At 42.3% G+C, this 25,688-nt stretch overlaps 1 protein-coding gene across 6 annotated transcripts in view; it reads right to left on the bottom strand.

The window, feature by feature from the left end:
* Positions 1–24,885, bottom strand: part of col11a2 (collagen, type XI, alpha 2) — a 44,470-nt gene extending 19,585 nt beyond the window's left edge. For 2 of the 6 annotated variants that reach the window (XM_037089314.1, XM_037089321.1), the window contains exons 1-6: positions 22,364–22,864; positions 10,182–10,343; positions 8,629–8,839; positions 8,275–8,437; positions 8,022–8,144; positions 2,674–3,867 (exon numbers count right to left, since the gene is read on the bottom strand). In XM_037089314.1, the coding sequence (XP_036945209.1) occupies positions 2,674–3,867; positions 8,022–8,144; positions 8,275–8,437; positions 8,629–8,839; positions 10,182–10,343; positions 22,364–22,481 (1,971 nt within the window). In that variant the 5' untranslated portion in view covers positions 22,482–22,864. Of the gene's footprint in view, positions 1–1,144; positions 1,265–2,673; positions 3,868–8,021; positions 8,145–8,274; positions 8,438–8,628; positions 8,840–10,181; positions 10,344–22,363; positions 22,865–23,210; positions 23,516–23,701; positions 23,989–24,207; positions 24,524–24,837 lie in introns of those variants that run through there. The other 4 variants (XM_037089337.1, XM_037089342.1, XM_037089305.1 and 1 more) reach the window with 3 other exon arrangements.
* Between the last annotated feature and the right edge of the window lie 803 nt (positions 24,886–25,688).

Here is a 25,688-nt window from a genome sequence, read left to right as displayed (position 1 = left end):
AATTTACCTAAATATATCAACTGGCATTAAAATGAAAGCGAAAGAGAGACACTTTAAATCTGAGGGTCATGTCTACATGTTCCCTGAACACACAGAACTGATATGAAGCACTTTGTGAAAACAAGCTGCTGCTGGCATGTGTGATGCTATGCAAAGCGAAAACTATGTTATTTTCTATTTCACTTACCATGGGTGTCAAATATGAATATGAATCCATTGGAATTATGCTATACTGTCATGTCATATTAAAAAGCAATCACTGAGAGGGCAAATACATCTGAAGGAAATTATAAATTATGTGTTTCGGTTTCTAAAATACAACATACAGAACTGACAGATTTCTCTTCAAAAACTGTAGCAAAAACATCCTTAGCTTCAAAATTGTAAAACAAATCAAATCAACAAGTCATCAAAACAGCTAATATAGGTTAAAAAGTATTATGACAATATGGATTATTGCCAAAATTAGTGAACTGTGAGAAACAGATCAGAACTGTGAGAAGCTCGTTCTCGATTTCTGATAGTTTACAGCTGTAAAGTGAGTCACAGCAGCTACTGTATTCTTTAGTTCAGTTAGATTTTTCCCTCAAAAAAGAATGCATTATATTCATCTCCCTTTGGTTAAAACTGCATATCAAATATTCCCATGCGGATCCCTTTTTCACAAGATTTTTTGCTCTGATGTCAAGGTCAAAACCTGATCAAGCAGGGATCTTGAGATGAGAACAAAACAGGAATCTTGTTGTTAGAGGAAAGAGGGAGCCACATAAAAATGTTTGATGATACAAGTAAATGAATGTGGTGCATTCTCTTTTGAAAAGCATTCTTTTTGTCATGTCACATGGCATTGGTGCCAACAAAACACTGATGGTTGGTTAGGAAAGTGTAAAGAGAGACACAGAGCTACGACTGCTTGGTTAAACTACAAAGACTGGGCTCACCACCACACAGGTATTACACTGTCCTCTTCCGTTGGTGATGGAAGTGTCTCGTATTAAGGTGATGATTTATTCTTGTTCTTGTCACCTTGTGCTGCTTAGTAACTTCTGAGTTTAATTTACATGTGTTTTCTTTATAAGGTTTATCTGTTCTGTTGGTCTTCCTTGAATCGGTGTCACGGATTGGTGTGTATTTTTCTTTTTACCTGTGCAGCGCCCTCTTCTTGTCCAGTCACCTCACCGTCTGGCAGTACAACCGTCTCCTCATAAAAATAATCAGTCTCTGTAGGGGTGTGGCCAGCCTCGGAATATTCAGTGTCTACATCCTGATTGGTCAAGTTGACAGGAATTGGGGAGCAGGGAGGAGGTAAGCAGATTTGATTGGAAGAGCTTGGTTAGTTCAAAGTCTGCTTGTAAGTGATAATGAGTTAAAGAAGAAAATAGAACATAACATCATAAAATTGTGGTTGCAAAAGGCGAAGCCATTTTTTATTGGCAGCCCACATTTTTAAAGTTGTAAAGACCAATTTTAAAAAAGAAATTTCAGGTAGTTTCAGAATCTGAATGACTATAAATGTTGCAGTATGCAAGATTTAGGGAGTCATTGAGACTGCTTTGCTGAGATTTCTTTTTATTGTATTGTCGAACAATTTTTAAAGCTTCTTAAAGCTCACAAAGCCAAGATTCATGAAAGGGTGAAGTCTGCTCGTATTTGAAGTGGAACTGAGAGCCTCTATCCATCCCGTAAGATGAAAACATCGTGACTTGATGCTTTGGGATGTCTAGTTTCACCCAAGACCAGAAAACAGAGAGACAACCCCAATCAACAGCCTCACAGAACGTAATGCAGTAACTTCAAGTCATGAATTTCCCAAAACCCCTTAATGAACATGGACCTCAAAATGTCTCTACACTGAATTATGTCAGCTTCAAAGAAGACCACACCTTGATTTAAATTTAACATCTAATGCAGGCACACTTGAAGCTAGATTTTTTAGTATCTGTGAGGCTGCATTATTCATATTTGATACAAAATATATCCAGAGACAGTGAGACAGATGTCGGAGAGAAAACACAGGTACTTCAAAAAAACAAACAAAAAAAACACAGAAAGAGAACGACAGAGTGACAGGGGAGTTCTGTTGTGTTGCTTGTGTATAGAATGTGATAGTATTTGTGTTTTCTCAGGTTTAGTTTTTATGCCACAGCAGTCCATGCTCATTCATTTGACCAGTACATAAATGGTTTCCCCCGAAAAGAAAGAGACGAAGTGCTGGATTGTAATTCAGGTTCTGAGATCCAGTTTCAGCAGCTTGAAGGTAGGAGTGTGAAGTGAAGTAAAGAACAATGAAACTTTACAAGTAGCCATGCTTCAGTGTGCACCGCTGTATCATATCATATGGAGAAGTCGGGTAATCACGAAAATCATATGATATATAAACAGAGGCGAAGGCGCATAGCTTGGTATGAACCAGCTTCCATTCTGAAGACCAGAATGTCCACCATCAGGGATCCACCTCAAAATGTGTACAACCTCTCATTTATTGAAAGATCAAACTGTTCATAAATGAGACCAACAAAGGTGGTAAAAAAAATTAAAAACATTAGTTGTATATATGTATCACAACATTTTTGCTGCAGACCCTGGATGGTGGAACGATCTGGCAACCAGGTGGGACAGCTGGAACATACCACTCTGGCCATTCCAACCCAAACATGGGTCCTGCTGTTGTACCTGTTGATAACCGTTGGTAATTTTCTTCGCTGGGACCGCAGTTCCACTCAGCGCAGTCTTGCCAAAGGGTGGGAAAGGTTTGTGCAGGGATTTGACATTAGAGTCCACCACCATCTTGGTTTTCGTGGGTCTGGGTGGAGTGGGCCGGACAGGGGCAGATGTTGCAGGGACTTTCTTGGGGACGAGAACCTTTTCGACCACGTTCTTCACTACTTTGCTCACCGTTGATTTGACCAGAGGGACTTTTGTGACCACAGTTTTAACTTTGGTTACCTCTTTGACCTCTGCCTTTACTTGAGCTTTTTCTGCAGGAGCTTTGGTGGCCACAACCTTTGCTTGTTTTGTAGGTTCAGGCTTTGATGCTTTTGTGGGTTTAGGTGCCTTGGTAGCTTCTACCTTGACAGCTGGTTTAGCTGCACTGACCACAGTCTTTTCTACTTTAACAACTTTCTCAGTCTTTGTTTTTGTAGTGGTTTCAATTTTTGCCTGATTTGCAGCACCATTATTAACGACTTTCTTTTCTACCACAGTAACAACTTTGCCATTGCCATTAGCCTTAGCCTCACCGTTGACTTTATTCTCAGCTTTGCCATTAACTTTGGCTTTAACCTCTTTAACCTCAATGGTAGTTTTGCCATTTCCATTGACTTTCTTCTCTGCTGCAGCTTTTCCATTGCCGTTTCCATTAGTCTTAGACGCAACAGTGGCTTTTCCGTTTCCATTGGCCTTCTTTTCTGCTGAGGCTTTTCCATTTCCATTGACTTTCTTCTCAGCTACAACCTTACCATTGCCATTTCCATTCACTTTGGCCTGAGCTGTAGGCTTGGCATCAGCTGTAGCTTTGCCATTGCCATTCGTTTTTGCCGCAGCTGCTTTTCCATTTCCATTGTTGTTGGCTTTAGCCGCACCGTTTGCTTTCTTCTCTGCAGCTGCTTTTCCGTTGCCATTCTTAGCTGGAGCAGGTGTGGGCTTAGATTTAGCTGCTGCTGTTGGTTTGATCTTAGACAAGAGAATCTCTACTGCGGTGGGCTTGGCTTTTGATGGCTTGACTGGTGAAGTCTTTGGTGCTTTGGTAGGCATAGGTGCTTTGACTACAAGTTTGTATTGTCCAGACTTTGCGGGCTTAGCTGGAGTGGGTTTCGCTTTGACAGGGGTGGACTTAGTGGGGGCTGCTTTTCCATTGACCGCCTTCTTCTAATATCCAAGATTATTGTTTGGTTGAGATGTTTTGTTTAGTATGTAAAAGTGCATATTGACAAAGGCAGGGAGAGAGAGTGGGGGAAGACAACAATATATGGAAGGGTTGGGAGGGGGATGAAAAGCACAAACAAGGGATGGACAGAAGGAGAGAGAAAGACAAGAGTGGATGTTTTGAGAAACAATGACATAAAGATGGCCAAGGCTTGGATGATTTACTGAGACTGTACAGGCATTACTGGATACAGCAGAGGATTAATACAAGTTTCAAACCAGTAGCAGAAGTACAAGTTATTAAACAATTTCAAAATCCACATTTTGAGTAATTTCAGGTCATATCATTAAGGTTTTTTTTTTTTTTTTTTGTTGCTGATCTCTCCAGTAATGCCATTCCCAATATTAATTGACAAAGCAGCATCTTTGTGCTAATGATTTGGAGCCTGTGGTTTGGCAGAGGCACTGAGGGTGTGACTGGTCAGGTAAAGCTGGTGCTGAACAAACACACACACACACACACACACACACACACACACACACACACACACACACACACATACACACACACACAACACACACATGCACACATACACAGAGTGTATAATGCATTAAGTCCAACTGCAAGACAAGGAAGGTTATTGCTGTTTAGACATGCAAAAGAAGGAGCATGGATGCTAGGCTAGCATGCAAATGTACATTAGTCACATATAACCCCAAAATGAGAACAATAATACATGATTAATTTTTACTTCTCATGCTTTTATAATAAACATACATGCAAATTAACATTGTAAAATTGACATAAACTTCACCCAAATAATGTGCAAAGGAAAAACAAGCCATTGGAATGAATATGAAGTCCTCACGTATGCGACACAGAACACAAACAGACTTAAAGGAGACAGACTGTGGCATACATGTATGTCATGTATGCCATACAAAGGTTATATTTACAACCATGAATGCGTATACCAAGACAAAAACATGTGCATTGATATTCCAATGTTAACTAGAAAATGGGTATGTAAACTGTTGATGCAGTAGTACAGTAGGTGCATGCGGTGACATCCTCCATGACAATTAATACAATCATGCAAGTAACAAGACAATAGAGACACATGCCCTGGTCAAATAGTGTTGCAAATCTCTCTGTTCTTTTTTCTCGTGATTATCTGTGAAACCAAATTTGGGGTGTTTATTATAAAATGAAAACAATCACAGAGGAGCATTTGAAACTCAATTTAATGTTTTTTTTTTCTCTGACTAGCAACTTAACACGAATCTCTCCTCATCTATAGTGTCTGCATTATAAATGAAAACAAAAAACTAATTTAGGAAGACTGCTTGACCAGGATCAGTTTAGGAAGAGGCTACTCCAGAACTCCAGCTGGTTTCATACGGTTATGTTACCAGATAAAATTAAGTAGCCTTTCATAACAGTTGTGATTAATGAATAGACCATATCATGCTATTTGGTTTTTCAGAGACTGTTTTCTTTGTGATAAAATGTTATCATGCGCTGAGAATGTTTTGTGACACCTGTTTCTAAACACAAGCTCGCTCTCCTTAAATTATCATCAGGTTTTCACTCTACTTTGGACCAGGTGTGTTGGTTCGATTTAGGGTTGGAAAAAGATGTGTGAAGACGGAGTGAAAAATTTGAGAAAAGGAGTAAAATTGTGAATGTGTGGATAACAACACAGCTGAACTTACACCACCCTAGTGCCCCCACTTGGCCACATCTGAACACACACATATATATATATGACAACATGTAAAAGACATGAGGACAAAATTATCATGAGAAAAAGTAGTCCTGTGTGACGGAGGAGGTGGAAACACATGTGTGAGGGTTCAATGAGGATAAAGAAAAGGTTAAATGTGAATAAAATAAAGGAGGTTTGGAGAGATGAAGGTCGAGAGAGGCATCTGGTGTGCTAAAGGTGAAAATGTGGATTTTCAAAAGCATATTTTTAGTTAATGTAAATTTAGTCAATACTCAAATATTGAGTAAGCTAAACCCACAGTGTGTTATGAAGTAAGCGGTTACTGCCTCGATACCTCTCTCTCTCATTCTCCTTCCCTTCTGTCTCTCTTGCTCCCTCTTTACCTGTTGATTGGGGGCCCCAGGTTGGGGAGAGGGGTGCGCAGAGGCAGAGGGAACGCCTGTTGTTTCCTCATAATAATAGGGGTATTCATGGTCATCCTGCTCCTCATCAAAGTACTGAGAGATGGGGAAGGGGGGTTTGAAAAGATTGAGAGATGGGAAGGATGGGTTGGCAGAGGGGAGGAAGGTTCATGAAAGCATGAGGAATGCATGAAGATGGGGAGAGTAGATTTCCAGGGGGAGGTGAGCAGAGGTTGCAGAGGACACAGAGGGATAAATAAAGGTAAAGATGGAAATGGGGTGAAGCATTATGAGGGGAACAAAATAAAACATGGTGACAGACAGCGAGAGACTGCTAAGGAGATGACAACAAAATGCATAGCGTTCATTTTTCCATTCATCAGAAGGAGTCTGTGCTGCTGGTTACACAGCACTGATGTTCAGACACAGACGACGCTGATGAATGAGAAAACAGCAAAAAAAATAAATGAATAGAGCAGTGGGTGAAGCAAATGAATAAAACCACACTGATTTATATTCATTCAGAAAGCAGTCATTTCAACAGCATCAACATGACAGGGTCTGGGACGCAAACTGTTGGAGTTCTGTACAGTGACTGATACAACTTGTATTGACTGATCCAGCATGCAGGCTTATAAAACAAAGGTCATGTACTTTAGATGGATGAATGCGGATGAAAAATCACTTGCTACTTTAGCTGTGTGGGGCAGCTGGTGTCAGGGAACTATCAGCTCCAAAATATCAGAGTGTTTTTGAGGGAAAAATAAAAAATGAGGGGGAGCTTGCAGAGCTTATAATGTATATAATGTGCACAACCAGTCTCAGTAAGCAAAGAGGCTCCACCTTAAGCCATCTTCATGCCAAATCCTTATACGTCTCAATTTTACAAGAAAACCAATCAGAATTCAACTTGATTGGCATGTTTTATGTTTTGAACAAGTTCTCCTTCTTTCAATCCACGACAAAAAATGAGCAAGACATTGATGTTGGCTTGTATCATCCTCTTTCCCCTACCTTCCTGTGCTCCATTGTAGGAGAGCAGAAATAAAGTGACAACTCTCAAAGCAAAGAGTACGATATGATGGAAAATCGCTCATTCTTAGTGGAGTACTTTTGGAAAGGTGTGACATGACAATGCCTCTGCTTTTTCTTTGGTTACCGCGGCGACACCCAGACGGAGGAGGTGAGGAGGAAAGTGGATGGATACAAACTGTTGCTAAAGACGGGGATGCGTGAGGAAGACAGAAAGGGAGAGCAGCACTTTGATGACGTTATCAGACGACCCAAACTGAACCTGAGGACTTCTCTTTCATTTTCAGAGCACTTGTGCATTTTATGTGGCCTTTGGTTTTATTATGCATCCACATTTTAAACCAGTTCAATCAGGTGTTTCTCAAAGAAAATGCAAATTCCAGGCAGGATGTATTAGAAGGATATTTCTCCTGAAAGGCAACAGTGCTAACCGCTCAGCCATCATGGCAGCTGGATGGACTCTCTAAATTTCATATGCATATAGCACTGTGGTTGCCTTTTCTGTCATTCTAAAGTTTCCTCTTCATATCTTTCCTTGAGAACACAGTGGCTAAAAAACATAAAACCTTTACGGCAAACTATTTAGGTCAAACTAGTAAATATCTTAATAGTTTTCTTTCTTCTAGTAAAACGTCTTTTAAAAAGTGCCACAGAAAAGGAGAAAACAGTCCGCAGGTTCTGTTTGTGCCTGCTTAATCGGAGCGACAGATGAGCCGATAATTTAATGAATGAGTTGTGTTAGCATAGTGCTGACGGTCTGAGGTAATCCACTCTGTTATGGATGCTACTCAGTAGTCTTGTAAACTCTAAGGGATGTGTATTCACTGATCCCTCATCCCTTTGTACACTGTATAGGAGGTGTGAGTGAAATATAAAAACTGGTTTCTGTACCCTGTGGGACAGTTTTCAAGACAACTCTTCCCTAAGAAAGTTTATTGTAATTGTTGATTTCACACGACTGTGTATGAACTCGTGTCGTGGTGTTGTTACTCACGTATGTGTTGGGGTCCTGAGCCTGGGTCTTGGGCAGTGGGGAGTCACAGTCGGGGCTGTAGTGTTCACAGAAGTCATAGGCAGCCTGGGGGTTGGAGGCAATCAGCAGTTGCTGGATATCTCCCTGTAAAGAAGAGAAAAACAGATCAACATGTGCAGGCAACAATGGGTTTTCTCATATCATTAAAAGCTATGTTTCTGTCTAGAATGTAATAAAGCCATACTAACTGCATCATGCATATCAAGGTCCTCACCTGGAAAACTTCCTCATCGAGCAGACGGGCTCCGAACACTGTGATGCCGTTGGTGTCGACCTCGGCGTTGTTGCCGCGGGGCAGGGGACGGGTCATCTTCTTCTTGCAGTCCAGCAGCAGTGTCACGTTTTTCTTTGAAACAGAGATAGCGATGCGGTGCCACCTGGAGACAAGGAGGAGGAACCGAAGGCGAATAAATGTGTACTGTGACTACAGGTCTGATTAAAAAAAGTATCAAACCGACCATCAGATCACATATAACCACACAACACTCACAAACATGCAATTCCCACCCACACGACCCCAATCATGTCATCTCAACCAGTCACAAACTGGTTGTTGCTGGTTACTGACTTGCCATCAGCCAGGTTGACGCCTCTGAACAGTGGGTAGTCCTCAGGGGCCGGCTTGCCATTCTGATCCTCATACAGGAAAACAGGTGAGCGTCCCATTTCAATGCCCAGCTGCTGGATGCCCTGCTCGCTGTAGATGGAGAGGAGGAAGGCCTGGAGACCAGACTGTGCCTTAACCAGAGCCATGATGGAGAAGTTCTCTGGGAATCGACCTATTAATAAGGCAAAGGAGAAATGGGAGTAGAGAGAAGGGTTACAACATGGGCTTGGGTCATTTATAGGTATCTTAAGAGGAGAGAAAATAAGGACCTTTTCATGAAAATAAAGGAGGCAGGAGAGGAAAACTGGGGGAAATAAGGAAAAACAAAAGAAAAGGGCTGGGGAGCTTTAAATTATTAAAGTATGATATCTGTGTCAGGATCAACTGATTACAGAAAATCCGAATAAAGTCCCGTGTTAAGCTGGCACAGGTGATGAGGACACATAATAACAGGTGGGAAGAGCTGGAGAAGGAAGTCTAAACCTCAGAAAATGAGTTGAGATCAACTTTGACTCTTGAGGATTTTTTTTTTTTAACAACCACATAAGTGCTACTTTCTCTTTTCCCTCCTCACTCCGGGGTGTCAGACTGTATACTAAAGTTAATTTGTTATGGCACTCCCACACAGTTTGACTGAGCTTCTGCACTGCAACACATAATTATACGTTATATCCAAGAGCAATCTAGCAAAGGGCACAATAGCGTCACTTAACTCCAGAGAGCTCTGTTTTAAATACACCAGAAAATATATAGCAACCTGTAATTCTAATTATAGGTTTTCTTCACTCTGGAATTCATAGAAAATATGTTAAACACTATGTTTTCAAGTGTACTATGATACTGTGGTGTATGACAGGTACACGGGTTAATTTCTTCAGATTTGTTTCCGCTTTCCTGAGCAAGTTGTCTTGTCAAAATAAAACAAATTCAAAAATTTCATATAAAAAGTTATCAAAAATAGTGAAATACAAATTCTCAAATTTAAGACTGTCAGACCCGCTACATTCATTTGGGAATACCTAACATTGTAATGGCAGCAGCAAGATTCAAACACTAGATGACAGTCAGTGACATTTCATCTGCTTGTTTTTCATTCATTATAGTATTCAACAAAATAATATGCATAGCCCTCTAATTGCTCCCTTTATTCTTATTAAAACACTTCCATGGTTATGTCTGTTACTTTTTTGTTGAAACAGTACTGTACAGTACAAGGTGCTCAAAATAAATATGGAAGATCCTGGGTGCTAAACAGGATTTATTCTGACAACACATTTTAAATTAAGGGATATTTCAGTTTACTTGTTATGTAAAAAGTAACAACACAGCCTGTAAATAGTTGTATAATGTCCTTGGCTCTATTCTCTTTTGCTTCTCTTATAATTCCTCCAACAATATGGAAGGGGAAATATCAAATCACAGCTACTTCTTCAAGTTTATACTAATCACGGTCACACAACCTTTCACCTCTCGCAACACTCAAACAGCGGACGTCCGCTCCAGGTGAGGCCTACCTGAGAAGAGCTGCTTGGTGGGGGCGGAGATCTGGGCCTTCTTGGTGATGCGGTAAGCATGATCGGGGGAGCTGGAGCGACGGGATGTGCAGAAGCCGGGGACTTTCTTCACGCCCTCGGGGAGAGAGGGAACCTGCAGGGCCCGCAATACGTCCACTGGGTCTGAGGAAAAGAAGCAGGAGAACACACTGTCATTGTAACTCTTGTACAAACATCACTAATACAGATGGTTGGTAATAAGATCGAGGTGTAAATACAGCACACAGTAACACAGAAACTGGTTCTCTAACAGGCCTTTCAGCAGGCCCATCATCTGCACAGAAATCACTGTCAAGATCATTTAAAGCTTAGTCTTATACTGCTGCTATTCTACTAAAGACAAACTAGAAGTCTCTCTGCAGCTACAGAGACCTAACTTTGCCCAGACGATCAAAAAAATCTTGAGAGCAATCTTAAATGTTCTTGCAGCACTAAAGCGATATGGGAGCAGGTACAGGGAACGTCCACAATGAGTACCACTGTACATTAGGCATAATGTAAGAAAGGAAGCTCTGTGTAAGTAAAAATGGGCCACAGTCCAAACCACATATATGAACCACCGCAGGGCAGGTACAGTAAAGCTCAGTGTAGATCAGAGCGGAGACAGTGCCCTCTATTCTGCTCACATTTATCAAGCAACTGAAACAAGTGGCTGTCGATAAACACACGAGAGTTCAGGTGTACACACACACACACACACACACACACACACACACACACACACACACACGCACACACACTACAGGTATCCAGTATTCATCCTAACAACAGACAAACGCTGTACCAACTGGTTTCGCATCCTGACTCCACTTTCACACACTGAGGTCAACCAGTCTGTTTCTCCACCTTCAGTCTGCACTGTGGTTTGCCTTGTTGGCTTTCTCGCATTGCTCAAAGGCACTGTGTCAGTCTGAGTATTTCAGCTGACAGGCATGTTTCTAACTCTAACTGGAATTCAAAGTTTTTTTATTCTCTATTAGTATTCACTGTAGCACGGGTGGTTACCATGCTACAATAAATACTGCGCTATAAGCCAAAAGTAGAAAATTACAGTGGAAGAGGGAGGGAAAGTCACAATTATGCTACACACATTCTGTCTATTTCTCTTTGTCCTCTAGACTCTGACTGTTTACCTGATAATCTAAAACATGATTTACAGTCAGTCTGACGTTCATGTCAGCACTTATTTCACCACGGTAGATGTCGAATCTTTAAACAGGACAGATGTCGTAATTACTCACATGGGTGACTTGTACTGTCTTGTTGCAGAAGATTAAATGAAATGGTTTGTTTATTGGATTCCTGTTGAAACAGCAGCACACTGTTGATTTCTATAGGAACACTATCATTGACAGAGGTCGAAGGTTAGGCTCAGTCTTACTCTCAGTTGTTTCATACATGTCCATATCATGAGACAGCATTCACTGATGTAAGTCCTCCCAACATGCTGAGCTGCTGTGAATCGTGCTGCCAAATTCAAGATGGAATGCCGAACATGCTTGACATGAATTCTGCCAAGGATTAAAAACAGAAGGCTTGCACACACAATATTTAGATGTCTGAGAATGCAAATCAAACATAATTATAAAGTCTTCCGTTGACAGTTCTTGATGGTTCTGAAGTGGGGCAGCTATAAAGTTAAAGTTCTCAACATCATTTTCCTAACAGCAGTTATCCTCCCTCAGTCTTGGCTGGCCTTCCTGTATTTGAGGTGCACCAGGGAGCTAACTTTGCTGTTAACAGCCAATTAAATACAGTTACAGCCAGCTCTGATGGGGCAGTTCTCATAATAAACCTCTGGTGGCAGTGATGCATTGCTCCTGTGAAAACTACAGCGCTGATGAAAAGATAACAACAGAGCCTTTGATGCAGCCTGTGTGTTTGTTTTCATTTTTCATTCAAAGGTTATTTTTTTTTAGTTTCAATTTCCAGGATATTTTAAAAAGCACCAGATTTAAGCAGAAACTATCAATCATGAGCACCTCAGCATGCTTGAAAACTAGCATAATGCAGAAGTCCATCACCTCTTGGGCCGCTGCTGCAAAATTAGCACAAAGTACGAGTACAATGTAGAGCATTTAAGAGCGAAACCACCAAAGGATGCAGTTACACACCACTCTTATTCGACTCCAGTGTGACAGTAATGCACCAGGCAACACTCTGGGTGACGTTAATAAATAGACAGCCAAAGACTCATATCACTGAATTAATTATGAATCTGAAAAAACTATAACATTGCATTATAAAGCTGTAAAGTGCAGCCACTTAGGATGATTTATATTGGCCTCTAATGTGAAGTTTCCTCGTGTTTGTCCTACAATCACACTGATCCCATCAGTGCTGCTTGTGTTTAGGTGACACCCAGTGTGTCAGAGTTAACAGTTATTCAAACAGGCCCACAGATGGAAATATTTATTCTGACAGAGCAAATGGTGTGTTAATACTGCCTCAGGGCGTCTAGACCACAACCCATAAACGTCACTCTACACCAGGGAGAGGAAGAATAAGGGGGGATGAGAGGTGAGAGGGAATGATGGAGGGATGGTGGGGGGGAGGAAGAGAAGGCACGAGTTAGATTAATTGGTATTGTGATGCTTCATTAACGGTTTAAAAACAGAAACTTCCAGCAGCTCCTTGAAGGAGGAAATGAATAGAAGGGAAATGAATTAGTGAAAGTTTGACATTAAAATAGAGATGAAAACACACGGGGGTGAAGAAATGTATGTATCCTCATTTCACTTGTTTCAGATGTCAAAGTCTTGACTGAACTGTTTGTTGAGTGGTTAAACTTATTCCATAAAAAGTCCTAAAATCAGAGATGAAGGTGAAACTTCTGTTTTCCAATCATATCAAATAACCCTTTCCAAGAACTGGGGGGCATTAAATTTTATATACCTGTCAAGATTTTTTGGGATCTGCACAGGAATGCCAGGAATGAGAGAGAGTCAGAACGATGATATGAGCAATGAAAGGATGAAGGAGCGAGAGAGAAGTTCAGGCGAAGGTGGAGTGTGTGAGTGAGTGTGTGTTTTGGGGGGTCAGGCAGTGACAGTAGACAGCGTGGTTCTGTGATGGCAGGATACTGGATCAGATTGCAGCCCGAGCTCCCCCAGTACACCCAGTACAATGTGCCGCTCTGTTCTCCCGCTGCCTGCCCAGCTCACATCTGCAGCTGGGGCCCTTCCTGCCTTGAGGACCACAATCACGACAAAAACACACCCACAAAAATAACACACAGGGCCACAGAGGTACACACTTACACAGTACCAGCAGGGAAAACTGAACCGACACACCTCGCGACACGAGGAGAGACAAATATGAAACTAGACAAGGTAGGAAAACAGAAAGCCAGGGGGGCACAAACTCTCTCTCTTTACTTTCTTTCTTCTCGGACTTCCCGCTCCATCGGCCCTTCTTACCATAAGCGCTCACAGATGGCTGCAACTCTTTGGTGTAAATGTAGACCAATTACACTGCTGTCATTAAGACAGGAAACAGGGCTCCCTGGCACGTGAGGGCAGTTACTACCGGCGCTGTAGGTAAAGATTACAGTAGCCTGTACAGTCATCGCTCCTGACAGCCGCAGGAGGTGAAATAAAAAGGCCATTTCCAGTAGACGTCGCACAGATAACATTAACACAGTATCTTAACGACTATAACTCTTCCACCAGAGGTTGCTGAATACACTGAATCTAAAAACTTTATAATACTGAGGAAGCTCAGTCACAGGATCATTTCTCAGGTTGTCTTTTCTGATTCCTATCAGCCAGATGTTTAATCCTGTCACCCAGGGAACATGTAAATCACTGAGACTGGTGTAAACATCATCTGATATAATGACAAGCTGTTTAGTGTATAATGGAGCACTGTACTATGAGGTGGATGTATTTCATCAACAGGCGCCTGAGGACTAAAACAATCCTATCACTGTTAGACTCCAACACATTCAGCTCCACAGATCCACGACCGATCGCTGATAGAAAACATCTGGAATGCCCAGGTAGGCAGTCACACTGTATGGTGAGGTGGTGCGCTGGTAAAACAGCGGTGTGAATTACTGCAGTTCCACTCACTCGCCACTAGATGGAGCTAAAACAGATTTAATGAACTTGGTGACAGTTGCCACTGTTCACCAACTACAGTGCACACACACACACACACACACACACACACACACACACACACACACACACACACACACACACACACACACACACACACACACTATACAAACAAACAGGCTGGCAGGAGTGAAGAACAAACAATGCTAATGCTCACTTAACATGTAACTATCAAGCAGAGTGTGTATGTTTGGTCAGCTGACAGCTGAAACGACCTGACTAACAGAACTGCTGTCCGGAGATGGAAAGTAACTAAGTACATCAACTCCACCACAATACTTGGATACAATTTTCAGGTACTTGTACTTGAGGATTTCTATTGTCTACTACTTTAAACTTCTACTGCAGTATATTTCTGAAGCAAATACTGCTCGTATTACACTCCTACCACAAGTTACACTGCAGATTAAGTTTAATATGTAAAATATAACAACATAAAACTTAATTGATCCCCAGGAAGAAATTCACAGGCTACCAAGCAGATAAACATAATCCTAATATACAATATACATTATTCTGAATATTGAATACTTTTACTTTTAGTACTTTACTTGGTCATACTTACTTAAGTGCAAATTTCAATGCATGACTTTTCCTTCATACGGGATATTTATGTGCTATTGACTTTTACCCAAATATAAAATTGTAGAACTTCTTCCAGTTCTGCTTCTGTCTGATCGGAGAGCAGCTGCACACACAGATTAGATGCTGTATGCACACAACACACCGGAGTCATTAGTCAAGACAGTTTGCACAGTAAAGGAATCCATCTTCCTGGATTTCTCTTAAAGCCACTGTGAAACATTACACAACCCCAAATTAATGAAATAACAGGAATAAAGGACTCGTCTGAGGGGAAACATACAATCATCATAATCCTCACAAATTCCATCCCTGCATCCATTATCTGTAACTGTAGGCTCGGGCCTATTCCAGCATGCACAGAGTCAAAGACAGTGCTGGTTGATACGTGTTAAACGTATGTTTCTGTGTTTAAACATGAGTATATCGCGCACACACACACACACACACACACACACACACACACACACACACACACACACACACACACACACACACACACACACACACAATCATCTGGTCAGCCCTCTGACTTCTGTGAGGTGACAAGTGTGTGAGTCTCAGTTCACTTCAGAGGAAAATCTTGATTTCCTCTCCAGGGCTTTCTGCTTAGATGCTCTTTGTAACAACATGTGTGTGTGTGTATCTACTGTGAATGTGTGTGTGTGTGCACGTGTGCTCTTTCCTTTTCTGGTACAGTTGTGCTAAATACTGGACACACACTCCAGCTGACACGCTGACCCCTCACCTCTCACCTTTACACAACCACCACATTGTTAGACACTCTTAGCAAGACGGACGTGCAATATTGACCACAGACGAACACACTCGCCAACACGCACACACACACACAGAGTTGCACAGTTTTTGTTTCAGTATTTGAGTCTCCAGCGAATACACAAAGCCGGGATTGTTTTTATGACATATTTCTAATTTCAGAATCTATATTCCATGTCAACTAAACTCCAGTTGTTTCTAAATGACCAGCTGTGTCCCCATCCACCCAGCTGACCACGATGGCAAAGTGTATGAGCTGCTGCAGGTTGTAATTTTCATCATGGTGCTCTATAGTTACGATGTATTTATAATGCCTCGTGTACACAGACAGAAAATCCATTATGAGTACCCATGCTGTAAAAAGGGGGTTATTAGACTTTACATTGTTTATATGGTGTAAGATGAGGGCTTGGCTTGTCCGTGGGGTGTTGATTATCATGTAGATGTCACATCATGTGACAGTGATGATACAGAGCGATCATAAAGATGTCCGAGTTATAATACCATCAGATGGAAACACGTTTTTCTATAAGTCTTGAAGGACAGCAAATCTGAATTCCTGAAATCTTGGCATTTGAATAGCATACAGTAATTTGAACATATAATATAATTGAGAGCCAAAGTCAGCTGAGAACACACATTGTGCTGCAGATTATTTCTTACTGAGCCGAAGAGCTGATGAGGAGTTTTGATTAATGATGCAAAATACAACATCTACCTGGCAAAAAACTAGAACAAAGTGACGTCTCTATCGTGCAACTGGTATATAAACACCAAAAGGTGATGAAGAAGTCAGATGATAAATTAAGAGTACATCTGAATAGATAAACAGAATCGATGCATCTCAGCTTGACAAGTGTATTCTTTTTTTAAAATTCCGACTAGATCACATCTTGAGCTTTATTATCTTGTTTTTATCTTTTCCCACCTGCTTCTATAAGCACTACTTTTAGACTATCAGCACTAATGAATCCAGCAGGGATTATAGGGCAGTGCCAACATTTAGTGTGACGCAGCCTCATGTGGTTTCTTCATTCCCTCCGTTGAGGAGCTGCTGCCAGCATATGCCCGAGTCCTCTACTGTACCCGGTGTACCATTATGTGGTCTGTGCCAGTCTGTGTGTGCTGCACTGAGGCTGCCAACGTGTATCGTGCTGGAGTCTCGTGTGGTTTCAGGGCTGGTGGCCGCAGTCTTAGTTTGGATCAGAGGGTGGATACTGACACCACAAGGCCTACATGGGACCACAGGGCCCAAACCAAGAGACAGTCAGTGGTTCCCTACTATCAGATGGGACAGACAGACAGTATGGGCGCAAATTAGAAACCCATCTTAGGCTCATTGATGTGCCTGTGCACAGCGGTAAGACACTGACCTACAATTGTAGTCCAAAAACACTGTCTCCATATTCTACTTTAAAAGGAAAAGCACTTGTTGCACTGAACTACACCACAGTCACTGTAACTTTAATTAAATCAAGATGATATTACATTTTACTTTGATTGATTTAAATCTGCCAATTCACACAATCTGAGCCATTTTCATTACAAAACAGTGTAAAGATTATCATCTGCCCTCTAAAAACTGGTCTGTGCTACACAGATAAAACATAAAGAGATGTAGATAATATCTGAAAACAAAAAGAAACACTTGGAAGAGAAAGATGTTGACCAAAATACACCTGACCTAAACAAACTCATATTTGGAGCAGTGTTAGGTAGCAACAATACATTTATGTAAAACCAAACATCTTCAATAACAGTGACCAGTGATGTACATCTATCTCAGAGTTTAGCCAGAGGGGACGGGTGTAACAGCAGCGAGCCAGCACTACATCATAATCATCATCACTGTCTCTCACGACACCTTTTTAGTGTGGAAATCCCCATTTCAGAAACCTACCCAAGATACTGCAGATATTCAAAGGTGTGATTTAGCTGGAAAAACAAGTGTGAGGCACTGCGGAGCGAGTGCAGGAGGACTTTTTATTGGTTGTGATGTGAAAACTCTGCTCTAATTACTGAGTACTTTTATCTAATGTCTGTTCCTGCACTAATGCTGCCAACAGTTGCATCGAGAGGTCAGAAGTGCGCTCCTGTGATCAGACGCTCATCCCCGTCTGAGCAGCGTTTTAAAAACTATTTTCAAATGGAAAGACGGGTCTGATGTCTGGAAAAGAGATGTACATTAACATTACATGTAAAAACACACAGCTGGTCTGCACGCCCTCCTACACCGACTTCCTAGAAGCAGCAAAATAACAGTGACTAGGAATAGCATCCTATACAGACAGTCTGTCATTATAAAGTTGGCACACTCTCCTGCCGTACTTGTACATCTTCTGCTGAAACAGAATGCCTCGGAGGAAAGACGCCTGACTATCCACACACACACACACACAAACCACAAAATCATCACCTATGAAACCCAAGAAGAAGGAACGACTATCTTCAACTCGCTGTGTTCCTTTAGGTCTGCAGTGCTAATGTGGTTTTGTCTGAGAAAGGCTTTTACAAACTCACAGTCTGAGGAGCTGTCATGGTTTAGAGACAAAGCCTCAGAAACATCTCATCTTTGACTTCTGCATGATTTCATTTTTTTCACCCAAAGGCTGTGTCGGATCTGTCCATGCAAATGATGCAACTTTGAATAATGTGGTTGAGGAATGAGACTGAGAATGAGTCACAGTGTCCGTGCCAAAGAGATGCCCAAGTCTCTCAACAGTCCTGATTAGTAGGTATGAGCAGGATGACTTATTGTCTGTACGCCAGCGAGTGTGTAGAAGACAGAGCTACACACGGAAATGCAGGATACAAAAAGGGAATCCTACACAATTATAAGAAATGGTAAGTCACCGATCACACAAATCTGTTTTAAACTGAGCCCAGAGCTGTCACAGTGTTGCCTGTGCCACTGTTTACATACTCAGTTGCCATGATCATTAGAAGTCTCTAAACCAGAGGACATTAATGACAGGCTAACAGGCTAACAGGACACTTTGAGGAGAACATTTCTGGCCTGACTCTGTGATCAGCCTTTTCCTCACAGGCTGTGTTCCTGCAGCAAAATGCAGCAAACTTACATTACACATTTATTTCACAGCTAAAAGCTCCAGACAAGACTGTGTGTGTCAGTCTGGTGTGACACAAGGTTTTTCTGCATCAACTAAATCTATTTTTTCAGAAGTAAGGTAGTCTATTGATGAGATAAAACAAGAACTGCTAATTCAAACCCACCAAAAATGATTTGATAACTCTGATAATCGTATTGGTTTTAGCTCCAAGCTCTTCATTCTGGTGTCATTATGATGGCTGCGCGTATGGAAATATGTGCAACGATGACATCTGGGATAGAGCACCTGACTAGCCAACACTAGCCGATCCAAAACTGGACACATTACCCTACACAACAAGCGTATAGAGTATGGATGTGGATCACCAGAGCCACAAGGGCTCATGGGAAAATGATGACAAAGCAGAGGAAATTCAAAAGTTGAAGCTGTCAGACTGAGTCGCACGTGACCAGCAGGAGCCTGAAATACCACATTACTTCCATACAGTCCCAGGAATGAACTGTCAAAACCCTCTGCCACCACATATAGACCTCTATTCACAGAGAGAGAGGGAGAGAGAGAGAGGGAGAGAGGGAGAGGGAGAGAGAGAGAGGGAGAGAGAGAGAGAGAGGGAGAGAGAGAGAGAGAGAGGGAGAGAGAGAGGGAGAGAGAGAGAGAGAGGGAGAGAGAGAGAGGGAGAGGGAGAGAGAGAGAGAGGGAGAGAGAGAGAGAGAGAGAGAGAGGGAGAGGGAGAGAGAGAGAGGGAGGCAGCGGGGTTATGTTTAGTCAAGGCAGAGACAGACTGCCCTTTGAGGAGGCTCTGCTTTGAAATGAGGTTGAGGAACATCCATGTCAAGAAAATATTGCCCTCTGATTTTCTCTCCCTTTGAACAAACTCGGCTTTCATGCCTCTGTAGGCCCGCTGCTCTCTGGGTAATGACTGCGCCTCATCCGTCCCTCCTCCTTTTTTTTTTTCTAGCGCTCATTCTCTCAGGGAAGAGAGAATAAACATGAAAGATTCTGACCACTTTCTTCTCTAAATCGGTCTTTCACAGTTTGGGTGGGGCGCTGTTATAGTTTACACTAACATCTGCTCTGCTGCACCACAGTGCGCACACGGGAGCGCGCGCAAAGGCGCACCGTGCACGCGGCGGTCCAGCGCGTCCGGCCAACCCCTGCACATACACAGTGAGCGCGCGGGGACGCTACGTGCACACGCCTGTGCGTGACCAGGCACGTGCCCACAGGTAAGCGGGGTGTAATATTTGCGCCGCTCGGACTTTATCACAGGGTCAGATGATTAAAACAACTTCTCTACAGGCACACGAGCACCTCCGGGCACACTGCGCCTCTATACGCGTCTTTTAAGATGAGAAGCAGCGCCCGGCCGAGGAGCTGCACACAGAGGCACATTCACACAGATGGCATACATCTCCACACCCAGAAGTGGGGAAAAAACATCCATAGCTTACAGACGCATATACACAAACACAACTGTACAAAGCGCACATAGACACGGAGACACTGAACGCTTTCACTCCCAAACCCCTGCGACCGAGCTGCTCCGCCGCATAATAACCTATTCATAAAAAGCAAAAATGTCTCAGGCTTCCGCCTCCAAAATACACACGGGAGACGACGGGAAGGTGCAATCGCCTCTCGCAATCTGAAATTGGACACGGGGCCAAAGAATACACCGAGGAGGGCAATTTATGTTACAAAAGCCCCCTTGGTGCGCAAAGCTGTCCCCGCAAGTTATCCAAAACGAAGAATAAAGAGCCATTGATCCATCTGTCGGCTGAAACTTGTGAAGCGAATTTATTTCTCCAAAAACGTTCATGTAAACTAAACCAGCGTCAGTGTTTCTGTTCACAATCTGCACGGTTTGTTTCAGCCAATGAAGTCAAACTGTTCTTCTGCTCTAATGACAATAAATATGACAGGAGTCAACAGATAAAAAATAAATTCCCGACCCGCTTCAGATCCACAGAACAGTTTAATAATGTAAAAGATTCATTGGAGCCTCATAAAACATCATATTCAAACATTACACTTGGTGTTTCTGCACTTTAACTTTTGTTTTTAATCTCTGACAGGCCTTTAACCGTTTTATGTCTTTCCATCAGAGGTGTTCAGTCAGATCTGAGCTGGACTGGACTGGACTCAGGTGAATCAATGGATTCTCTGTGTTAAAAATAACCCGAGACGACCAGCGGTCCGTCAGGGAACTGCAGCGCATACAGATCATTCCTTATAGACGAGCTGATCGAGGAGAGGAGGGGGCATCAAACTTTACACGGACGTGAAACCTTAAAGTAAAACAGTACCGACAAATGTGCGCTGAGAAAAAAAAGCCAAATATTTTCTAAACCCTGATGACAGTCTTCTCCATATACTTTTCTTTGTTATCAAGACGACAAATATAAACATAATCTGTTGATCTAGAAACGCACACTTTCCACAGGCTCATAGTCCCGTCCTACAAACGTGATGCACAGATCCCTCCTCCCTGGACCACCGGAGGCAGTGATGGAGAGACTGGTGCACAGGCTGAAGTGGTAAACACTCACACAGCCTGCTGGCAGCCTGGAGGAAGTCTACAGTCAGGCTCACTCAGGGGCCAACACTCAGGTGAAACACATAAATAAACACTGGCACAAATAAACGAAACTTCTTTTAAAAAGCTGCAGCTTTTTGCACCGTCCTACCCCATGACCCCCTGCGGGTGGGGAGCGTAAAGTGAGCAACAACTTGTCCAGGCCGAACGGGATTCTTACAGGTGAAATTCAAGGAAGTTGATTATTTAGGAAAAGCCAACTTCAGGAAAAATGTTCAGAATTCCCGAGAAGCACCTGAGTTGAGCTCAGCGGCTGATATTACGCAGCGCTTGGTGAGCTGACACCTGTCAGGCTGCGCGCACACAGAGGGAGGGAGGGAGACAGCCGGGGGAGTTAAGTTCACAGAAGCGGAAAAACAAACTTTTAAACGTACATCTATGCTTTTCTGAAGCCAAACGATCTCTTCTTTTTGAGCATTGGCTGATACGAACCGTGAAACATCAAATATCGGACAGGTTAGGTGAAGACTCGCGGAATTTCAATTTCCCCTTAAGAAATAAAAAATGTTCAATAAAGTCACAACTTTTTTAGTGGAAGGACCCTCAGAGACGCAGCACTTAAATTTCCTCATTTCTCTTCGACCTTTCACGAATTTTCCAACGAACTTCTGTCACTTTGAAGGCCTCTATGAACCGTGCGTAAACTCAAGTCGCCCGGGATGCTTTAGGAAGTCGAGTCAGTGTAGAGAGCAGAGACACATCTCTAAATATACAGGTATCGACACAAAAATCCCAAACAGTGGACCGTGTATGGACACTGTGCAGTCTTTACTGTTGAACACATTCCTGCGAGAAAAGTTAAAGAAGCATGGCAGGTGCGTAAGTGTCCAGTTATGGATGAGATGTATTATTACGCACGGTAAATCCGGGAAGACAGCGAAAAATTAGGACACTTGCGACGGAAAACAAACAATTAAAATGTCCAAATGATCTGACCATGCCTCGGTTAAAACGCACAATAAACACCGCAGGTACTAATAAGAGATTCCGTCTTACCTGCCCGAACCACGGTCGTTTGGCACAAGGCGAGTGCCACGGTAACCAAGGCGAAGGAGGAGAAGTCCATGGTCCAAGGTCTCCGTTTCTTCCGGACGGAACAATCTCCAGTATCCATAGTGTTGCAGTAGTTCGCCGGCCTGGTTGAGCTGTAAATGTGGGATACGGTGGAAGTTATCCTCTCACAGAAAGCCAGCCGACGACAGGGACCCGACTGAACCTTCTGCGAGGCAACAGACAAAAAGGCACGCCTCTGGAGACCGCGCTACCTCTCTCCCGGAGACTTTCCTTAATGGGTTACCTATGTCTGTCAATGGCAATGCACAAAACCTAAACACTAAAGGGGGTTTGGGGTGAATAAATATCTTTTATTTTAACTTTTAACCCCTTCGTGCTAAAGCCCCATTGAGTCAGACTGGGTACGAGTACCCAAAGTGGAGAGAGCAGCAGAGAGAGACCTGGAATCACGCTCTCTCTCCGTTCTCTCTCTCTTTCCCTCTCCCCTTCTTTACTTACACATTTACTCCCACGAAGAGTGAGAGCGTGTGTGTATGTGTGTGTGTGAAGAGAGAGAGAGAGAGAGTGAATGGCAAAGGGGAGAGGTAAAGAGAGGGCGTGCGTAATTGCGCCCTTGGCGCACTCAGATCTACGTGTATGGAGAAGCGTCAGAGAGTGTGAACTGAACGTTTTTAATGATAGGCCTGTACAAATACTTCACCCCACACACACAACAATGGCATCTCTCTTTTGAGCTGTGAGTAAGTGTTTAATGTCAGTAAAAGCTTTTTTCTGACTGCCTCTGATTCTCTGTAATATCGTGAGAAGGGCAGGCAGGATGCATCTTTACCTTTTCTACTTCCTACACTCGTCTTTGCCTCTATAAGATGAAACTTCTGGCTTTATAAACCGAGAGGAACCGTTCAGGTACACGGTGAAAGCCAGCGGGACCACGCGCAGCCTGAGCCAGCAGAGAAGAGTGAGCGTCCAGCCAGCCAATCAGAGTTCTGTCCGCGCCACTGACCACGCCCCTTCCATGCAACCCTGGGCGCTCTCCTCTCCTTCTGATTGGTCAGTCCCACGTGGCCGTGTTTTGCAGCATCAGCTCAGGTGCACATGGAGAAAGAGAAGGGGACCGAGAAAAAAATACAGGAGCTAAAATCGTAAAAACACATAAAACACAACTATGTTTGTGATGGTGAAACACTTTAGGCTGAACACAACAGTTGGTAAAAAACAATTGATTATGGATCAGTGGATTTTTGGGACACATCAATTATTGTTTTCAACATTTTAAGGTCCAAATTTATCATAACCATTATCAAGTGAAAGAATATTTACGGGTATGTTGGTGTTCCATAACTTCGACTGTTTCAAAGACTTCAGGCCGAAACTACATTGAAGCCGTCCTGGTTGATCGCTGTGGAAAGACACCTAACTAAGACATCTTCCAGTCCATTAAATTTCCAATAAACACGCAACACTCAGGTTTATATCAATATCGTCAAGACCCCACCTTCACCTGCTGCACAGCTGGCTATGCACCACCCACATGTGCTTCTGTCTGTCAGCCCAGGCACCATGCTGGAGGAGGGCCTGATCTGGTCCAGATGAAGATGCTGGAAATACTAAAATATTTCAAGCTTATTTTCATACTTATACATTTGAAACACACCAGGTAAATTAATATATTGTATCTGGTGTTGGAGTGAGAGTCCAAAACATTATGAAAACCACATTCTTCCCTCAGCTGAGAAGCTATAAAACCACTGGGACATAAACTTTAACCAACTTTATCTTCAGGAGAAATTCCTTTCATAATTTCAAAGTTGCTTTAATATCCCCACCTGTCATAAACACCCGACAGCATCATCTTCTATATGTGAAGGGTTTCCCCCCCGCTCAGCCGTCTGCCTTGTAAATGTTGCTCTGCAGTCACACAGCCCATGGTTAGTCACTTTCTTTGAACTCAGACTGCACATACAGAGAGTAGTAATTAACCATAATCACCCCCTGATGCTCGATACCACTCACTCTTCCTCACCACCTTTTATTCCCCCCTCACCCAAATCTGTCTGATGTCTGAGGGGATAAGGAGTAAGGACGGGTACATGTTTGCATTCTGTGGTGTTCCCATGATGACTTTCTTCACTATCATGCATACTATCGAAAAAGATATAACAGGGAAGAAAACAGTAAAACTTAATGACAGTTTTTTACCTTAAATAATAATTTAAAAAAACAATAAAAAACCCTGTATATATTGGGATGGCAGATATAATTATGTCTGGGATACTTTTGAGAGTAACAAAAGCTAGTTTCCTGGATGGAGCATCTGTTGGTACGGTTGATCAAAGGACTCACCAAAGATGGCTGAAAAAAATGGATCAGTCAAAGACACAATATGTGACATTTCCACATTAAATAGTCAAAAATAACAAGATCCTCCTTCATATTTTGTTGAGTTTCGTACTTACATTATCCAGAATGTCTCCAACAGAGAAATCTGTGATTTTATTCAACGTAAGGATGCGCTTGAGTTGGTCGTCTGTCGCTAAAACTTCCGAGGTAACACGAGATGATACATCAGAGAGTGAGGAAGGAAATCGGGTAACATGTCTTTTAAGTAACGTGAATAAAACTTCATGTAATAAATTCGTCCTAAACATAGTTTCTCATCGACAACGGTGAGCTGTTACGTTACACAAGATTAGATTAACACCACCAATCATAAGATTAAAACTACAATTTAAAAGGTTGTAATAAAGCTTAAAATTCGAATGATTTAAATAATTGCTTCTATATCGCAGGGATTTCAGTATAATGTCCTATTTTATAAATTAAGGTTTTGATAATTTTAGGTATGTTTGCAACCTCTTTTCTGTGGAAACCTAAACTCATCCTTATTAAAGTTAATTTTGTGAATGTCTCATCAGCTTCATGGCAAAAATGGGTCAATAATAAAATGTATTTGTGTCACTTATGCTGAGTGAAGCAAGTCAGACCCTCTCGGAGAAGAATCGGAGCAGAACCTCACTTACAGTGTAGATACAAGATAAACTATCACAGCAGACTAAACATAAACTTGGTACAGTATACATTACAAACTAAACATCTGTGTCAGTGCAGCAATGCAGCGAGCAGGAGAAGGTCAGACAGTAAATGCAGGTTGATCAAATATACATTGATGTATAATTACACAGCTTTTATCAATCTGACCAAGCAGATTCAGACCTGTAGATGGAGGCTGCCAAGTCTGGTAATGGGACATTTTATTCTAATAATCTCATTTGTTTACTGTTTAATCACGTTTTTTATATATTAAGTG

This window comes from Acanthopagrus latus, chromosome 3 (assembly GCF_904848185.1).
Source record: "Acanthopagrus latus isolate v.2019 chromosome 3, fAcaLat1.1, whole genome shotgun sequence".
NCBI lineage: Eukaryota > Metazoa > Chordata > Actinopteri > Spariformes > Sparidae > Acanthopagrus > Acanthopagrus latus.
This window is presented reverse-complemented; position numbering and strand designations above follow the sequence as displayed.